This window comes from Bombina bombina, chromosome 1 (genome assembly GCF_027579735.1).
Source record: "Bombina bombina isolate aBomBom1 chromosome 1, aBomBom1.pri, whole genome shotgun sequence".
NCBI classification, from domain to species: Eukaryota; Metazoa; Chordata; class Amphibia; order Anura; family Bombinatoridae; genus Bombina; species Bombina bombina.
The window spans coordinates 1220904178-1220925184 of NC_069499.1; the positions used below are offsets into that span (position 1 = coordinate 1220904178).

General features: G+C 37.7%; 1 protein-coding gene across 1 annotated transcript in view; it reads left to right on the forward strand.

Annotated features, from left to right (window-relative positions):
• The window catches only part of PHAF1 (phagosome assembly factor 1), a 149445-nt gene that overhangs the window by 37717 nt on the left and 90721 nt on the right, over positions 1–21007 (forward strand). Inside the window, exons 4-6 of the mRNA XM_053700334.1 lie at positions 11302–11385; positions 11492–11535; positions 20590–20669. Of these exons, the coding sequence (XP_053556309.1) occupies positions 11302–11385; positions 11492–11535; positions 20590–20669 (208 nt within the window). The remainder of the gene's footprint in view (positions 1–11301; positions 11386–11491; positions 11536–20589; positions 20670–21007) is intronic.

Here is a 21007-nt window from a genome sequence, read left to right on the forward strand (position 1 = left end):
CCCCTAAACCCGCAGCACTCCCGCATCACAAACACTAGTTAAATATTATTAACCCCTAACCTACCGCCCCTAGCATCGCCGCCACCTACCTACATTTATTAACCCCTAATCTGCCGCCACTATACTAAATTTATTAACCCTTAAACCTAAGTCTAGCCCTAACCCCTAACACCCCCAGTCAAGGCCAAAAAAACTTTTATTTTTCAAATAGGGCATGTAATTTTAAACAACTTTCCAATTTACTTTTATCAACAATTTTGCTTTGTTCTCTTGGTATTCTAGTGAGAGCAAACCTAGAAAAGGCTCATATGATAATTTCTAAGCCTTGAAGGCCGCCTCTAATCACATGCTTTTGTATTTGCTTTTCACAGCAGGGGAGAGTAGTTCAGGTAAACCATATAGATAGCATTGTGATCACGCCCGTGAGTTGTGGCAGACACTGCACTAATTGGCTAAACTGCAAGTCAATAGATAATAACTAAAAGTCATGTGATTAGGGGCGGTCAGAAGATGCTTAGATTACAAAAGATAGTCACAGCAAGTAAAAAGTGTATTAATATAACAGTGTTGGTTATGCAAAACTGGGGAATGAGGTAATAAAGGGATTATCTATCTTTTTAAACCAACAAAAATTCTGGTGTTGACTGTCCCTTTAATATAAATTAACATAAAGCTAAATAAAAATTACTTATCATTAACTAAATAATTCCTATTTAAAACTTAAATACTTACCTGTAAAATAAACCCTAAGCTAGCTACAATATAACATAATAGTTACATATGTATCTAGCTTAGGTTTTATTTTTAATTTTACAGGCAAGTTTGTATTTAATTTAACTAGGTAGAATAGTACTAAATAGTTATTAACTATTTACTAACTACCTACCTAAAGTAATACAAATTTACCTATAAAATAAAACCTAACCTGAGTTACACTAACACCTAACCTTACACTACAATTAAATAAATTACCTAAATTAAATATAATTACCTAAATTACAAAAAAAACTAAACACTAAATTACACAAAATAAAATAAAAAAAGAAATTATCAGATATTTAAACTAATTACACCTAATCTAATAGCCCCTATCAAAATAAAAAAGCCCCCCCAAAATGAAAAAAAAAACCCCAATAGCCTAAACTACCAATAGCCCTTAAAAGGGCCTTTTGCGGGGCATTGCCCCAAAGAAATCTGTATTTTTTTTTTATAGGAAAAAGAGCCAACACCCCCCCAACAGAGCTTCAATCCTATTGGCTGATCAAATCAGCCACTAGGATTGAGCTTGCATTCTAATTGGCTGTTCCAATCAGCCAATAGAATGCGAGCTCAATCCTATTGGCTGATTGAATCTTATTGGCTGATTGCATCAGCCAATATGATTTTTTTCACATTTAATTCGATTGGCTGATAGAATTCTATCAGCCAATCTGCATTCAAGGACGCCATCTTTGGATGCCGTCACTTAAAGAAACATTCTTTCGGGAAGAAGACCTTCATATGAAGAGGATGCTCCGCGCTGGATGTCTTGAAGATGGACCTGCTCCGCGCCGGATGGATGAAGATAGAAGATGCCGTCTGGATGAAGACTTCTGCCCATCTGGAGGACCACTTCTGCCGGCTTTGATGAAGACTTCTCCAGGCTTCGTTGAGGACTTCTTGCCGCTTGAATGAAGACTTCTCCTCGTTGAAGATGGATGTCCAGTCTTTAAACTGTAAGTGGATCTTCGGGGGTTAGTGTTAGGTTTTTTAAGGGTTTATTGGGTGGGTTTTATTTTTAGTTTAGGGGTTTGGGTAATTCAAAAGAGCTAAATGCCCTTTTAAGGGCAATGCCCATCCAAATGCCCTTTTCAGGGCAATGGGGAGCTTAGGTTTTTTTTAGTTAGGATTTTATTTGGGGGGGTTGGTTGTGTGGGTGGTGGGTTTTACTTTTGGGGGGTGTTTGAATTTTTTTACAGGTAAAAGAGCTGATTTCTTCTGGGGCAATGCCCCACAAAAGGCCCTTTTAAGGGCTATTGGTAGTTTAGTTTAGCTAGGGTTTTTTTTTTTATTTTGGGGGTGCTTTTTTTTATTTTGATAGGGCAATTAGATTAGGTATAATTAGTTTAAATATCTGATAATTTATTTTTTTAATTTGTGTAATTTAGTGTTTGTTTTTTTGTAATTTAGGTAATTGTATTTAATTTAGGTAATTTTATTTAATTGCAGTGTAAGGTTAGGTGTTCGTGTAACTCGGTTAGGTTTTATTTTACAGGTAAATTTGTATTTATTTTAGCTAGGTAGTTAGTAAATAGTTAATAACTTTTTAGTAACTATTTTATCATAGTTAAAATAATTACAAACTTGCATTGTAAAATAAAAATAAAACCTAAGATAGATACAATGTAACTATTAGTTATATTGTAGCTATTCTTAGGGTTTATTTTACAGGTAAGTATTTAGTTTTAAATAGGAATTATTTAGGTAATGATAGTAATTTTTATTTAGATTTATTTTAATTATATTTAAGTTAGGGGGTGTTAGGGTTAGACTTTAGGTTTAGGGGTTAATAAATTTAGTATAGTGGCGGAGTGGCGTTGGGGGCGGGCAGATTAGGGATTAATAATGTAGGTAGGTGACGGCGACATTGGGTGGCAGCAGATTAGGGGTTAATATTTAACTAGTGTTTGCGATGCTGGGAGTGCGGCGGTTTAAGGGTTAATCATGTTTATGATAGTGGCGGCGATGTCGGGGAGCGGCAGATTAAGGGTTAATAATTTTATTTTAGTGTTTGCGATGCGGGAGTGCCTCGGTTTAGGGGTTAATAGGTAGTTTATGGGTGTTAGTGTACTTTTTTAACACTTAAGTATATGAGTTTTATGCTACAGCTTTGGTAGCGCAAAACCCATAACTACTGACTTTAGATTGTCTTATGAATCTTGTGGGATAGGCTGTACCGCTCACTTTTTGGCCCTCCCAGAAAAGCTTGTAATATCGGCGCTATGGAAGTCGCATTGAAAAAAAAGACTTTACGCAAATTGCGTAAGTTAATTTGCGTTACGGCCAAAAAGTGTTTCGGTGCCCCTAAACCTGCAAGACCTCGTATAATACCAGCGGTAGTGAAAAAGCAGCGTTATGAGCCTTAACGCTGTTTTTTAACCCATACTGCAAAACTCGTAATCTAGCCGTATGTTACTTATGGTTAATGTTTAAACAATTTTATTGACAATTCTTGTAGATCTCAATGTCAAACTATTGTAAAATGCTTAAATAAATAAATAAAATAATGAAAGTATATTGCAGAGGTTTTTTATACAGTATATACATCTTTTATCATTGTATATTACTATCTCAAAGTGTTTAATGTCCTTTTTAAGTACGTATAGTATATACTGTGTACTATAGCATTGAAGCCATGCCAGTAAAAACATATACATTAGTATGCTAACTTTTTTAACTTTACTTTATTTGGAGTATTCAATCTGCAATTGTACCTAGAGAAGACAGCAACATTTTGTGTTATTAAGCAGTAACAGTTTTTTAACATACAATTAGAGACCGATATTTATAAGCTTTTACAGGGCTCAAACAATGATTAGCTTGTGTAAGTCTGGGGTATGAACTTCTAATTCTCACTTAAATTGGAGACTCAAACTTTTAATGTTAATTGCAAAGATAAGGTGGTAAAATAAATAATACAATTATATTGCAAATTTGATTTTTTTTACCACACATAATTAAAGCCTGTTTCATGTCTCTTTTTTTTGAGTACTGAATTGCAACAAATCTACATAGAACATTTTTATAAACTTTGCAGGGCTTGACAAACCCAGGAGCCAGGTAGCCACTGGCTCCTAAGTTTTAGGGTTATTCTCCATATATCTATATACGAATACCACTGTATGGCTAAAATTTAGGAGCCAGTAAAGAAAATTTAGTAAACAGATTTGTTGACCACATAAAGCATTTTAATAGTCACATTATTGGTGATTTGAAAAACGTTGCATATTCTTCTAGCAGGACTACTTGAAGGCAGGCAAACAACATTTACAGTAAGGCGATTGCTGTTGCTAAAGTAATGGTAAACTCTCTACTTTATAAAATCAATCCGGAATGTTAGTGATATTTTAGATAGAGTTGTAGTCCAGTTTAATGAGATGTGCTATAACTTACCGTTTTTAATATAGATATAAAATTCAAATAACCCGCTCTCCGCCGCCCACATTCAAAAGTTATATTTTATTTGTGAGCTAACAGTTTGAATTGTTCTCCAATTAGCGCTTTAGCTACAACAAAAGTGCCATATGGGGAGAGAGCTGATTGGAGAACAATCCAAACCGTTAGTTCACAGAAGAATTTACTTTGAAGTGGGAGTGGAGCGTTGGGTATTTGAATTTCATATCAGTATTTAAAAGTAAGTTACAGCACATCTTCATTAAAAATGATGAATTAAATTCCAACTAAAAACATAATTTATGTAAGAGCTTAACTGATAAATTAATTATTTTCATATTGGTCAGTAGTCCATGAGCTATTGACGTATGGGATATACAATCCTACCAGGAGGGGCAAAGTTTCCCAAACCTCCAAAATGCCTATACATACACCCCTCACCACACCCACACTTCAGGTTAATGAATAGCCAAGTAGTGGGGTGATAGAAAAGGAGTAAAAGCATCAAAAAAAGGAACTGGAAATATAATTGTGCTTTATACAAAACAATATAACCACCATAAAAAGGGTGGGTCTCATGGACTCCTTGCCAATATGAAACGAAAAGAATTTATCAGATAAGTTCTTACATAAATATGTTTTCTTTCATGTAATTGGCAAGAGTCCATGAGCTAGTGACATATGGGATAGTAATACCTAAGATGTTGCGTACTCCCACAGAAGAGTCACTAGAGAGGGAGAGATAAAATAAAAACAGCCATTTTCCGCTGAAAAAAAATTAAATCCACATCCAAAATTTTTTTTTTTTTTCTCATAATTGAAAAGAAAAAAACTTAAACATAAGCAGAGGAATTAAACTGAAACAGCTGCGCTGAAGAACTTTTGTACCAAAAACTTCTTCCGAAGAGGCAAATCCATTAAAACTGTAGAATTAGTAAATTTATGCAAAGAAGACCAAGTTGTTTGCTTTGCAAATCTGATCAACTGAAGCTTCATTCTTAAAAGCCCATGAACTGGGAAATGATCTAGTAGATGAGCTGTGATTCTCTGAGGCGGGGGCCTGACCCAACTCCAAATGAGCCTGATGAATCAAAAGCTTTAACAGGATGCCAGGAAATGGCAGAAGCTTTCTGACCTTCTCTAGGACCAGAAAAGACAACACATAGACTAGAAGTCTTCCTGCAATCTAATAGTAGCTTCAACATAATATTCCAAAGCTCTTACAACATCCCAGAGAATGTAAGGATCACTCCAAAGAATTCTTAGGATTAGGACACAAAGAGGGAACAACAATATCACTATTAATGTTGCTTAGAATTTACAACTTTAGGTAAAAATTTAAATCAAGTCTGCAAAACTGCCTTATCCTGATGGAAAATCAGGAAAAGTAGATTCACAAGAAAGAGCAGATAGCTCAGAAACTCTTCTAGCAGAAGAGATAGCCAAAAGGAACAACACTTTCCCAGAAAGTAGTTTAATATCCAAAGAATGCATAGGCTCAAAGGAGGAGCCTGTAAAGCCTTCAAACCTAATTAAGACCTCCAAGGAGGAGAAATTGATTTAATGACAGGCTTGAAAAGGACCAACACCTGCACAAACAGTGAATATCAGAAGCTTAGAATCTTTCTGTGAAATAAAACAGAGAGCAGAGATTTGTCCCTTCAAGGAACTTGCAGACAAACCTTTATCTAAACCATCCTGTAGAAACTGTAAAATTCTAGGAATTCTAAAAGAATGCCAGGAGAATTTATGAGAAGAACACCATGAAATATAAGTCTTCCAAACTCGATCATAAAGGTTTGGCAACTGGACATCCGGACAAGATCCGCATACCGGAACCTGTGAGGCCATGCTGGAGCCTACCCAGAAAACACAAACGATTGTTCCCCATGATGATCTTGGAGATCATCTTGGAAGAAGAACTAGAGGCTGGAAGATATAAGCAGGTTGGTAAAACCAAGGAACTGCTAAACGCATCTACCGACTCCGCCTGAGGATCCCTGGACCTGGACAAGTACGTGGGAAGTTTCTTGTTTAGATGGGAAGCCATCTGATCCTATTTCTGGAAGACCCCACATCTGAACAATCTGAAAAATACACATCTGGATGGAGAGAACCACTCCCCGGATGTAAAAGTCTGACGGCTGAGATAATCCGCTTCTCCAATTGTCCTACATCTGGGATATGTACCGCTGAAATTAGACAATAACTGGATTCCACCCAAGAAAGTACTCAAGATAACTTCTTTCATTACTAGGGAACTGTGAGTCCCCCCCCTGATGATTGACAATGCCACAGTTTGTGATATTGTCTTTCCTGAAAACAAATGAATGGTTCTCTCTTCAACAGAGGCCAAACCGGAAGAGCCCTGAAAATAGCAATGGAGTTCTAAAATATTGATTGGTAACCTCGCCTCGTGAGATTTCCAAACCCATTGTGCTGTCAGAGATCCCCAGACAGCTCCCCAACCTGAAAGACTTGCATCTGTTGTGATTACAGTCCAGGTTGGATGAACAAAAGAGGCCCCTAGAACTATACGATGGTGATCTAACAACTAAGTCAGAGAGAGTCGAACATTGGGATTTAAGGATATTAATTGTGATATCCTTGTATAATCCCTGCACCATTGATTCAGGATACAAGGCTGAAGAGGTCTCATATGAAAACGAGCAAAGGGGGTCGCGTCCGATGCTGCAGTCATGAGACCTAAAACTTTAATTCACATAGCCACTGAAGTGAATGATTGAGAAAAAGGTGACCCTTATCTGAGGAATCAAGGAACTTTTTGGTAAATTGATCCTCCAACCATGTCTTTGCTGAAACAACACTAGTTGATTCGTCTTTGATTCGGCAGAATGTAAAGACTGAGCTAGTACCAATATATTGTCCAAATAAGGAAACACCGCAATACCCTGTTCTCTGATTAAAGAGAGTAGGGCACCGAGAACCTTTGAAAAAATTATTGGAGCTGTCGCTAGGCCAAAAGGAAGAGTGAGAAATTGGTAATTCTGTCTAGAAAAGAGAATCTCAGAAACCGATAGCGGTCTGAATGAATCGGAATATGAAGATAAGCATCTATCGTGGACATATAATGACCTTCCTAAACAAAAGGCAGAATAGTCCTTATAGTCACCATTTTGAAAGTTGACACTCTTACAAAACGATTCAAAATTTTCAAATCCAGAACTGGCCTGAATGAATTTTCTTTCTTTGGGACAATGAATAGATTTGAACAAAACTCCAGACCCTGTTCCTGAAACGGAACTGGCATGATTACCCCTGAGAGCGCTAGATCTGAAAAACACTTCAGAAAAGCCTGAGCCTTCACTGGATTTGCTGGAACGTGTGAGAGAAAAAAATCTTCTCACAGGAGGTCTTTCTCTGAATCCTATTCAATACCCTTGAGAGACAATACAGAATCTGCACAAATATTTTAAAAATTTTTTTAATTTGCCCCCCACCAGCTAAGCTGGAATGAGGGCCACACCATCATGCGGACTTGGGGGCTGGCTTTGGTTTCTTAAAAGGCTTGGATTTATTCGAACTTGAAGAAGGTTTCCAGTTGGAACCAGATTCTTTGGGGGAAGGATTGGCTTTCTGTTCCTTATTCTGTCGAAAAGAAGGAAAACGATTAGAAGCTTTAGATTTACCCTTAGATCTTTTATCCTGAGGTATAAAAAACTCCCTTCCCCCCCCAGTGACAGTTGAAATAATTGAATCCAACTGAGAAGCAAATTAATTGTTACATTGCAAAGACAGCGATAGTAATCTAGACTTGGATACCATGTCAGCATTCCAATATTTGAGCCACAAAGCTCTTCTAGCTAAAATAGCTAAAGACATAGATTTAACATCAATATTGATGATATCAAAAATAGCCTCACAGATAAAATGATTAGCATGTTGAAGCAAGCGAACAATGCTAGACAAATCAGAATCCGTTTCCTGTTGCGCTAAGCTTTCCAACCAAAAAGTTGATGTAGCTGCAACATCAGCCATGGATATAGCAGGCCTAAGAATGTAGCCAGAAAATAAATAAGCTTTCCTTAGATAAGATTCAAGTTTCCTATCTAAAGGGCCCTTAAAAGAAGTACTATCTTCCAAAGGAATAGTAGTACGTTTGGCAAGAGTAGAAATAGCCCCATCAACTTTGGGGATTTTTTCCCAAAACTCCAACCTAACTGCTGGCAAAGGATACAACTTTTTAAACCTAGAAGGAATAAAAGAAGTACCAGGCCTATTCCATTCCTTTTTAAATCATATCAGAAATAGCATCAGGAACTGGAAAACCCTCTGGAGTAACTACAGGAGGTTTATAAACAGAACTTAAACGTTTACTAGTTTTAGTATCAAGAGGACTAGTTTCCTCAATATCCAAAGTAATCCACACCTCTTTTAACAAGTAACGAATATACTCCATCTTAAAGAGATAAGTAGATTTGTCAGTGTCAATATCTGAGGTAGGATCTTCTGAACCAGATAGATCCTCATCAGAGGAGGATAATTCAGTATGTTGTCGGGCATTTGGAATTTCATCAACTTTATGAGAAGTTTTAAAAGACTTTTACGTTTATTAGAAGGCGGAATAGCAGACAAAGCCTTCTAAATCTTTTATATTCATAGGTATATCTTGTACATTAGATGTTGAAGGAACAACAGGCATTGTACTAGTACTGATGGATTCATTCTCTGCATGTAAAAGTTTATCATGACAACTGTTAGATACTACAGCTGGAGATATAGGCCTCGATTTATCAAAGTCTGGCGGACCTGATCCGCCAGTGTGGATCAGGTCCGCCAGACCTCGCTGAATACAGAGAGCAATACGCTCTCCGTATTCAGCATTGCACCAGCAGCTCACAAGAGCTGCTGATGCAACGCCGCCCCCTGCAGACTCGTGACCAATGGGCCGCCAGCAGGGGGGGTGTCAACCCGATCGTACTCGATCGGGTTGATTTCCGGCGATGCCTGTCCGCCTGCTCAGAGCAGGCGGACAGGTTATGGAGCAGCGGTCTTTGTGACCGTTGCTTCATAATTGCTGTTTCTGGCATGCCTACAGGCTCGCCAGAAACACGGGGCATCAAGTTCCATTCGGAGCTTGATAGATATGCCCCATAATCTCCGCTAATTTACAACAGATACACTTAGCTTGGTAGAACTGTTATCAGGCAGCAAGGTTCCAACAGTGGTTTCTGACTCAGGATCAGATTTAGACATCTTGCAAATGTAAGAGAAAAAAACAACATATAAAGCAAAATTATCAATTTCCTTATATGGCAGTTTCAGGAATGGGAAAAAAATGCAAACAGCATAGCCCTCTGAGCATAAAAAAGGCAAGAGGCATATAGGAAGTGGGGTTTAAATAATTCAATTATTTATGAAATGTTTTGGCGCTAACAACATCCGGAAATGACTACCTTGTGCAAGGAAACCTGGCGTCAACTTATACGCTGGAAATGACGAATTTGCGTCACCGAATGTACCTTTGCACTAAAAAAATGATTGCGCCAAGAATGACGCAATAAATATCAGTATTTTGCGACCTCGCGAGCCTAATTTTGCCCACGGAAATTAATGAAAAAGCAGTTAATTTGAATAAAAGACTATACCCCAGGAAAGAAAAAATAACTTCCTAAATATGTTTCCCAATTTTGAAACTGATAGTCTGCAAAAGGAAATATACATAAACCTTACTCATGGCAAATATAGGTACAATACATATATTTAAAACTATATATTAATATACAAAGTGCCAAACCATAGCTGAGAGTATCTTAAGTAATGAAAACATACTGAAAGACACCCATCCACATATAGCAGATAGCCAAACCAGTACTGAAACGGTTATCAGTAGAGGTAATGGAAAATGAAAGTATATTGTCGATCTGAAAAGGGATGTAGGAGATGAATCTCTACGACCAATAACAGAGAACCTTTGAAAAGATTTCCCGTGAGGAAAACCATAGAATCAATAGGTGATACTCTTCACATCCCTCTGACAAACACTGTACTCTGAGAGGAATCAGGCTTCAAAATGCTGAGAAGCATATATCACAGAAGAAAATCAAGCACAAACTTACTTCACCACCTCCATAGAGAGGCAAAGTTTGTAAAACTGAATTGTGGGTGTGGTGAGGGATGTATTTATAGGCATTTTAAGGTTTGGGAAACTTTACCCCTCTTGGTAGGATTGTATATCCCATACGTCACTAGCTCATGGACTCTTGCCAATTACATGAAAGAAATATCAATACCAATCCGGATCTGATTTTAAAAAAGGTAGAGTTTACCATAACTTTAAGGTGCACATGAGCTGCACATCATTTTAAATATATTTCATTGGCATCAAAACAGTAAATAAAGTAAGTGCTTATGTTTGGATATACAAAGCAATATTCCAGATGAAATTACCCTACCTTGTCCCCCCCTCAGACCTCCATGACCAAGCATTATATTCAGTACCCATACTGTAGAACATTTTAGACTGTTTGTTATCTAGAAGATAATTGCAGTCCTGCCACTATTTTGCTGTTCTTCTGATACAGACTGTGTAATTGCCAGACTTGAGTCACACCATTGTCACTTTTAGGGGTTATTTTATCAAAGGCTTTGCAAGCCTTTTGACCCCCTACGACTGCGTGTTCTCACAAGAGAACCTGCAGTCTGTATTTTAAAAAGCAGCTGTCATCAAACCGCTGCTTCCCTAACCTTTCGCCACCTCTAAGACGGCGAATTTCAATCTCCCCGGTCTCGTCTGACCCGGGAGATTGACAGCTCCTGCCTGCGCATGATTGGCTGTGCGTGGGCAGGGGGCGTCGTCGCACAAGAGCGCAATATTGTTTTTTTGTGCAATGCTGAATTCCGGCGGCATACGGGGGCACATATGTACGCCCCTGTCCGCAGCAGCATGATAAATCGACCACTAAAGATTTTTGCATTTTTATCTAGAGGCAAACAGTAAACAGTCCTGTACACAATACATTTTGAACCCCAAATAAAACAATATATTGTCTGCCAGTGTCCAACACAGAACTGCACTGATTTGTATATAAGCATAGAATAGCTGGGTGGTTGAGGTGTTATATGATGTAATTAAAGCAGGTGCAATAAGACATTCATTGCGCTGTATAATGTTCTGCTCTCTCACAGTGTCCTCTCAGCCATGACCTCATTCTCAACCTGACTCAGGATGGAATCAAACTGCTATTTGATGCCTATAACCAGAGACTGAAGGTGAGAGGAAGGGAAGACTGTTAGAAGGAAGAGGGGTCCATACAAGAGAACATAAGGAAGAAGTATACTAGTATAGTCTGCTATAAAGCTATATCTTTTCTTCCAGGTGATAGAAGTCTACGATTTAACAAAAGTGAAGTTAAAATACTGGTAAGAAATGTTACACTGCTGCTTTTTTTCTAAAGCATTATTCATCTCCTGAAACATTAGGTTTCTCTCTGTTATCTTTAGAAAGTGCCTGGTTATATAGAAAGAACTGCTAAAACAATTGTGGAGTATAAATATAGTCTCTGTTAGTGCCAATTTTACATCTTCGTTAACCCCTTAATGACCACAGCACTTTTACATTTTCTGTCCGTTTTTTTTTTATAAAATATGAGGAAAAAATGGAAAAAAACACACTTTTTCTAACTTTGACCCCCAAAATCTGTTACACATCTACAACCACCAAAAAACACCCATGCTAAATAGTTTCTAAATTTTGTCCTGAGTTTAGAAATACCCAATGTTTACATGTTCTTTGCTTTTTTTGTAAGTTATAGGGCAATTAATACAAGTAGCACTTTGCTATTTCCAAACAACTTTTTTTCAGAATTACAGCTAGTTACATTGGGACACTGATATCTTTCAGGAATACCTGAATATCCCTTGGCATGTATATGTATATATATATATATATATATATATATATATATATATATATATATATATATATATATATAATATTTTTTTAAGACATCCCAAAGTATTGATCTAGGCTCATTTTGGTATATTTCATGCTACCATTTCACCGCCAAATGCGATCAAATACAAAAATTGTTCACTTTTTCACAAAAAAAGTGCAATTATGGCATAAATGGTTGTAAATTCTTCTCTGGGATCCCCTTTGTTCAGAAATAGCAGACATATATGACATGGCATTGATTTTTGGTAATTAGAAGGCCGCTAAATGCCACTGCGCACCACACGTGTATTATACCCAGCAGTGCAGGGGTTAATTAGGGAGCTTGAAGGGTTCATTTTAGCTTTAGTGTAGTGTAGTAGACAACCCAAAGTATTGATCTAGGCCCATTTTGGTATATTTCATGCCACCATTTCACCGCCAAATGCGATCAAATAAAAAAAATCGTTCCCTTTTTCACAAACTTTAGGTTTCTCACTGAAATTATTTACAAACAGCTTGTGCAATTATAGCACAAATGGTTGTAAATGCTTCTCTGTGATCCCCTTTTTCAGAAATATCAGACATATATGGCTTTGGCATTTCTTTTTAGTAATTAGAAGGCCGCTAAATGCCGCTTCGCATCACACGTGTATTATGGCTAGCAGTGAAGGGGTTAATTAGGTAGCTTGTAGGGAGCTTGCAGGTTTAATTTTAGCTTTTATAAAGATATAATAGATAGAGGCGCCAATGGTGCAGATCAATGAGGAATCTCAAGGGTTACCAATAAGAGATATGCACAGGGTACTCACTTGTAGAAAAGGCAATCAATTATGCCCATAGGAGCAGGCTGGATTTTTGCAGTAGTCCAGCTAACTGATCAAGGCCCCACAGGCAACTCCAAGGTACATGGGATCATCAGGTCCAAGATGTAGCCCAAACAGGTATACAGGCAGGATAGTGGGATTAGGGACTCACACCCTAATAGTAGCGTAGCACCAAGATATAGTGGACACTTAAAAGTTGGTAAAATAAAAACAAATTTATTTAAAAATTGTAAAATACACAACTTATTCCAGTGCCAAATAAAATCTTGGATAAAAGGAGAAACAATGCAACACGTTTCTCAGTAAAAACTTTTTCATCAGGCATGTCTCCCATAAGCTTATTTGATCCTTATATAGGGCTACGCTACTAACAATTCCCCTACTCCCACCCCTCTCAAAACAAATGATACAACCAATCAAAACCCTTCATCTGCATCAACCCCCTTGCTGCAGTATAATTTGGGTCCAAAATACATGATAAGAGAGTATATAAAATGTTTTTTTCAATAATAAATGTGAGCCTTGTGGAGTGCTCTGTAAATGAGTTTATTAATAATGTTTGTAATTGTAATAAAAAATGTCACAAATGTGTAATTTGTAAAGATTCCCTTTCTTTCGTAATTTAGGCCTGCTGATAGGTGGAAAGACATGTCAATCAAAAATACCGGTGATGGATGGCTTAATTAGCCAGTCCTATTAGCCGCAGTTGGTATGACACGTCATCCACTTAAATTAAGGCTAAAGAGGCATCCAACCCGTCGGGCAGGCCCATTATAGCTGGAATCAATAGTATCTCAGATAAATTGAGTGAGTATGTGGATATTTTTTTGCAGAAGTATGTCTGTCATCTTCCATCATACATCAGAGATACCACTGACCTCCTGCAAAAATTTTCACATATACGCCATAAAGAAAATTTATTGTGGATATCTTGTGATGTAGGCTCCCTCTACTCAAATATATCCCATGATTTGGGAATAAAAACAACTTCCATTTTTTTAGAGAGGGATATTTATATGCCTGCTAGACAAAAGGAATATTTAATCACTCTCATTAATTTCATTTTTCAACACAACTATTTTCAGTTTTTAGATCAATTTTTTTTACAGATTAAGGTAACGGCCATGGGCACCAGATTTGCCCCTAGTTTTGCAAATCTCTTCATGGGGATATTTGAAGAACTTTACATTTATAATGCAAGATGGAGGGGCAATCTGGTGTTCTATGGCCGTTACATAGATTACCTTTTCTTATTTATATTTGAGGGAACACTGATGGAGGCATCCGAGTTTGTCAATTGGCTTAATAATAATGATATGGGTATAAGTTTCACCTCAAACATCCAGAAAGACACTATTGAATTTCTGGATGTGGTCCTGACTTGGGGTAATGATAACCTAATCAGCACATCCACCTTTTTTAAGTCAGTTGACTGTAATAATTTTTTTAATTTTTCCAGTAATCGTCTCAACAGTTGGAAAGTTAACATCCCATTTAGCCAATTTTGTAGAATTAGACGTAATTGCAGCTCTATAGATACCTTTGATGAACAATCAGAGATATTAAAGGTGAGATTTAGAGAAAAGGGTTACCCATTGGAGCTTATAGAATTTGGCTATAATAATGCAAGGTTGTTAGATAGAAAAGACCTCTTGATTTCGGAAAAAAATAGTAAAAAAGAACTGGAGGCCAGTCAGATGGACGGACAACCCCTTTTTATAACCCAGTACAACTCAAATCAAAAAGCTGTCAGCAGAATCCTAAAAAAACATTGGCCTATATTACTTAAAGACCCTATTTTAAAGAGAACGTTAACTCCACAACCTAAGATCGTTTACAGAAGAGCCCCAACTCTAAAACAAAAACTAGCTCCCAGTAAAGTTGTGATGACCAAAAGACCTTGTAAACCACAGAAAAATAAATTGAGAAATTCAAACAATAAAGGTACATTTAGATGTGGTAATAGACGTTGCAACATGTGTAAATTTATTACACATGGATCGACCTCTATAATCTCACATACAACAGGTGAACAACATCAGATCTTGGAACATATGTCATGTAACTTCAGTTATGTGATATATGCTCTCACATGTCGATGTGGGATTCAATACATCGGACGCACATGTAGGAAGGTCAGAACAAGATGGGGTGAGCACATGAGGAATGTGTTGAAAAAATCTTCCAAACACAGTGTCTCAAGACATTGCTGTTCCAATCACACACTAGGGAAATGTCACTTTAGGATTACTCCTTTAGAGAGTGTCCCCAGTAGTCCTAGCTATAGTAGGTTCACACAACTGAGACAAAGGGAGACCTATTGGATATTTAAATTTCAAACTCTCTTTCCAATGGGGCTAAATGAAGTTCTAGATTATGCTGCCTTTGTCTGACGTGTGTGGGCTATATTATACTATCTAGCTATTAGCAAAATAGAGTTAAGGTATCATCATTATCTGATATGTACATAGATATCTATTATACAATTCGTGTATGTGAATTTATATACATTAATGTATTCATATATAGGTTCTGATTATTGTTGACTATTATGTAAACTGGAGTTTGCAGGAATCCACCTTGCTGCACTCTACTTATTGAAGCAAGTTGAATACCAATATCTATTTATATTATATTTTGATATATATATATATATATATATATATATATATATTTTTATATATATATTAACGCCACTTTTTGGTGTCACCTATTCCCCATTTAATATTAGTATTTATACTAACACCAATACCATATTGGTATGCTCCGATTTTCATAGTTAGAGCCTATTTCACACTTTATATAACTTCATCACTTTTCTATACATTCACATTAATTTTGGCCAATGTATTGGCACATATTATGGTCATGGCATTTATATAAATTATAGTTTTTTATTATTAATTATAGATTTCATATGGGTGATTAGTGTTTACTATAGAATTTTATTTATCCGCCACATTAGGCACATACACACCTATCATAATTAGCATTTTATTATTATATCATCATAAGATCACACTGAATATCCATTTATAATAGGTGTCCCAGTAGGTAGTAATGAGGCATCCACTTTTCACAGTTCACATGCCATTATATAGGCTTCTCACAAAGTCACTTTATCCTGAATTATCACATCGTTTTTGCATAGGCTCTACAATATATTTTTTCTAATGCGCCCACACACAGTGAGATGTATATCTGGTAACATTCTAAGAGCCGCTCCAGTTAGATCGCATACTTAGATCGTTATAACACACGGGTAACATTCCAATTTTTTTTCACATAATGATTATACAGCATGTATGTCAGTGCAATAAGTTATCGAGCCGCAGTGTGTATTGTGGTTGCCAACAACATTGCAGTTGCTAGCAACCATATAAAGCCTTGCTGTATCTATGTTACGTAATTCACGTTACCACCAATAGGGAGAGCGTTTGATTGCGCATGCTCCCACTGATTTCAACAACTGGCCGAATAATGGGTGTTGTCCTTTAGCCTTAATTTAAGTGGATGACTTGTCATACCAACTGCGGCTAATAGGACTGGCTAATTAAGCCATCCATCACCTGTATTTTTTTTTTTTTTTTTTTTTTTTTTTTTTTTTTTTTTAGTTTTAACGTTTTTATTGAGGTTTCAGTAGTCAATACAATGAAGTAAAATGCAGGGTCAAGATACATAAGTGATCATATCACACAAAGTTTACATGTCGCTGGTTAATAAACTAATGAAGACAGGCCTATTAGAGACACAAACTTCTGTATAACATACAAGAAACTAAAACAAAGCAGATCACAAGTGCACTAATAAGACAATTTTTGATAAAACTGTATCAGATGTATATATAACTAAATAAAATAAACATAAGTGACCCAAAGAAACTGCAAACCTCTAATTAAATGTATTTGGTACTTACACCTCCTTAGTACAACAAGTCACTCATGGACTTTCAACTAATTGTATGATAGATAGCGGAGGTGGGTATCTGATGATATGGGGCCACTTTTGGACCCTCTAGGGAAGGAATATGTGTAATTGTAACATTAATGATAAGAAAAAGAAAAAAGGGGGAGCTAAGGAGACTGTGGGGATTGGAGGTAAACTAAACAGGCTAATGCCAACTTGCTTCCGGCTTAACCAACTTAAATACAAGCCCATAGGCCATTGGCCAGAGATATCCATCTAGAGATGAATAGTTAGACCAAGTACGAATAAGGACTTATGTACCTGTAAAATATGGGTTTTACTAGTGGGGGAGAAGTGAAGGACCGAGAAAGGCCTCTGTGGGAAGTAAAATATAGCAGTTACCTATTATTTAACCTTTATTGTATCTAAGAATACTTAGTGGCATGCCAAATAACATACGGATTAATGTAGTGACAAACTGCTCAATATTCTTCTTCCATACTAGGAATAGTGGGCCCTAGCACCACGGCCGCTAGCGCCAAGGCCACCAATAAACAAACTTAAAATGCACTAATGTATTCAGCATTAAAAAGGAAAAACAGTCACAGTGTCATTACATTCGGATGTGCAAACCACAGGTTACACACTGTTATCAAGGTTAGTAAAATATAGGCCAAGGAATAGATCAACATATATTAAAACAGAGATGACCTTTCTTAACCCAGCAGATCCTTGGGTAATATAGAGCTGGAACTAATTGGCAAGGGCTAAGACCTAAAAAAAGCATATGTACCCTGTATGGGAAGGTGGTGCAACTGGTAGGAATCTAAACTGAACTTTAAGTTCCCATCCCTTTAAAGAAAACTATGGTAAGGCCAGAGGTAGGATAAGGCCAGAGGCAGAATAAGATATGGAAATTCTTTTATACTTATAACAAAACAAGGAAAATTATTTGTTACTGTTCTTAGAGAGATAAGTCTCAAAGTCGCCAGAGATTCTAGCCAACTCCCCTCCTCAGGTTTTGTAAGAGTATATGGCTGCCAGTAGAGGTGGAATATAGGAGATGCAGAAAAATGTAGCAGGACAACTGCCGCTGTATACTTAACTCAAGAGTCAGGGACAAAACTATCTGCAATCGCCATATTCCAATATTCCCTGCTTGTGTGTCGGGAGCAGTAGAGGCCATACAGAAAAAGCCAACAGCGTAAGCTCCCTGCAGGGACCTATCTCCGGGAGGCGGCATCAGCAAAATCAAGTCCGCCACTGCTTGGAGCTGCGGGTCGCAACTTTCAATGGCCTCCACAGCCGACTCGGCGAGCAACTCAGCTTGACAGTGCTCCGTTATGTCGGATCCGATCTGGAAAGGCCGTTCCTCACTTCCTGTAGTACAGATGGAGTCCACTTTGCCTTCTCCTTCTATGGTAATCTGAGCATCGGGGCTGCGCTCTATCTCAACCCCTGTAAGCAAAGTGTGTTGGATGTTCCCCGGGTAAGTTACATCCACTGTGTGCCGGTGAGGGTCAGAGTTGGTGGTCTGATCTAGTAGCCTTTCCCTAGCAGGTCCTTGTTCAGGAGGTAAGTCCCAGATAGTTAAGGCTGTAGTTGGTGATTGCGGCTTCCGAGTGATGAGGACACATTCCGCTCTGAGAGCGTTCCAGCTATCTTGGAATAATACAGTGAGACTTTCAAAGTGCGCAGCAAGCAGCGTCTCCACCTCCTGTAGCAGTAGCCCAGCAGACTCCATTTTGTTAAAGCAGCGTATAGTTGCCGTGTAATGGTGTACTCCTTTCTGTACTTCTGGCAAACTAGTGAGTCCAAGTAATCACCTCCATGCGTTCGTAGAAAAATCTCAGTTTGTGTCCCCACAGTTCCTATTTGTGCAGTTACCAGAACTGCTCTACCCGGATGACCGGGGGGGGTGTCAGAGAGAGAATAGTATGGCTGCCGCCTTCCCTCTAACAGTCCAGACTTGGGCTTCTGAAGAGGCAAACCTTTCAAAAATGATATTGATCAAAACAGCAATATGTCCTAAATCTGAATTTGCAGGTTGTTAGAGCAAATGGGTCAAATAGCCTCCGATAATCGGCGGATTATTCTGATGATATGCAGAGCTCCAAGTATTGCAGCCGTTCATGGCTGCTGCCCGGACACGCCCCCCATCACCTGTATTTTTGATTGACATGTCTTTCTACCTATCAGCAGGCCTAAATTACGAAAGAAAGGGAATCTTTACAAATTACACATTTGTGACATTTTTTATTACAAATACAAACATTATTAATAAACTCATTTACAGAGCACTCCACAAGGCTCACATTTATTATTGAAAAAACATTTTATATACTCTCATCATGTATTTTGGACCCAAATTATACTGCAGCAAGGGGGTTGATGCAGATGAAGGGTTTTGATTGGTTATATCATTTGTTTTGAGAGTGGTGGGAGTAGGGGAATTGTTAGTAGCGTAGCCCTATATAAGGATCAAATAAGCTTATGGGAGACATGCCTGATGAAACAGTTTTTACTGAGAAACGCGTTGCATTGTTTCTCCTTTTATCCAAGATTTTATTTGGCACTGGAATAAGTTGTGTATTTTACAATTTTTACATAAATTTGTTTTTATTTTACCAACTTTTAAGTATCCACTATATCTTTGCAAATCCTTGCAAGATAGTATTTTAAGGGACAGTAAACATCTTGTAATTACAAGGCATTTCTGTTGTGTTGTTCTAGAATAAACAATTAGCCAAGTCTTAGTGGTTTTAAAATGAATTAAAATCCTTTTTACTGCAATAAAATTACAATAGCTAAACTCCACCCACCATTTGCCTTATTTGGAGGCGCCAATCTGGGTTTTAGTCCACAGACAACAAGGCGATCCATGTTCATAAAGTTAGCATAAAGTAAATTGTTGTGCAGTTGTTATCTGATGATGCCTATCAAGGACAGATATGGAGCAAATTTGGAGAAAATTTGGCCTTGATAAGTCAGCAGGGTGCATTTTAAGATATGATAATTAAAAATTGCTAAATTTTCAGAGCTCAATTACATGAAAAGGGGGAAATAATAAACAATGAAAATATATTGCAAAGTTGTTCAATATGCATAACTTAACATTATGTATAAAAATCTCAAGGTGTTTACTGTCCCTTTAAATTTCCATTTATTCATGGCAAATCATTGTATATCCTATTTCACACATTGAAGCAACATTGACTTTATACTTAAAGCGTCACAATTATTTTTAAACATTAAAAAACATATGAGGAGTGTTGATACATACAGAATAGATTATGGGCTATAAAGTGGTTTGCAATTGCGGGCTACCTCTAGGGGCTCGATTTATCAAAGCCCTACGGCTGCAAGTTCTCGCCATAATTTAACAAGCAGCGTTCACCAGACCGCCGCTTCCCTAACCTCTTCGCCACCTCTAAGGTGGCAAAATTCAATCTCCACGGTCTTGTCCGACCGAGGCGACTGACAGCTCCTGCCCGCACGTGATTGGCTGTGCACGGGCAGGGGGTGGGATTGCACGCGAGCGCAAAATTGCGCTCGTGTGCAATGGTGACTACCTGCGGGTAAATTCGCCTCGACACAGGCGAGCTGAGGCATACAGGGGCACATATACACGCCCATGTTCACCTCAGCTTAGATAAATCTAGAACTTGGTGTATGTGGGTCATTTTGGGACTTCAACCCCCAGTATAGTTCTATATAAACATTTACTCTCTAAGAAGTAAATTGTTGGTTACATTACAAAAATGCAGTGTAACCCAAAGTATTGTTCACTTTCCTCTCTACCCCCAACAGTGGTGTTCATTTCAACTCCCAGGCCATTGCACCAACCATAGAGCAGATTGATCAGTCATTTGGGGCAACACATCCAGGAGGTGAGTATACATTAGAGCTCTATTTGAGCATTACACAGGGACACATACTGGAATGATACATAAAGCTAGAATGGAAGGAGTAGATAAGTGTTTTTTGGGGGGATGGTGGGTGAACACAGCCTTGAAGAATATTAGAGTGTGACTGTAGTTGAGCATAGGGGACACATGCAGTCTCTTAAGGTTATGGGGTGATAATATATGCATACAATATTGCTGTCCTTTGGATAATTTTGGCCTAGCTGGGGAGGGTCCATATATAGCCTGGTGGTTTGGGAAATTTGTAACTTTGAAGGTAAAGGATGATCTTTACATCTGTTGTGGACTCAGACAATCTAGGT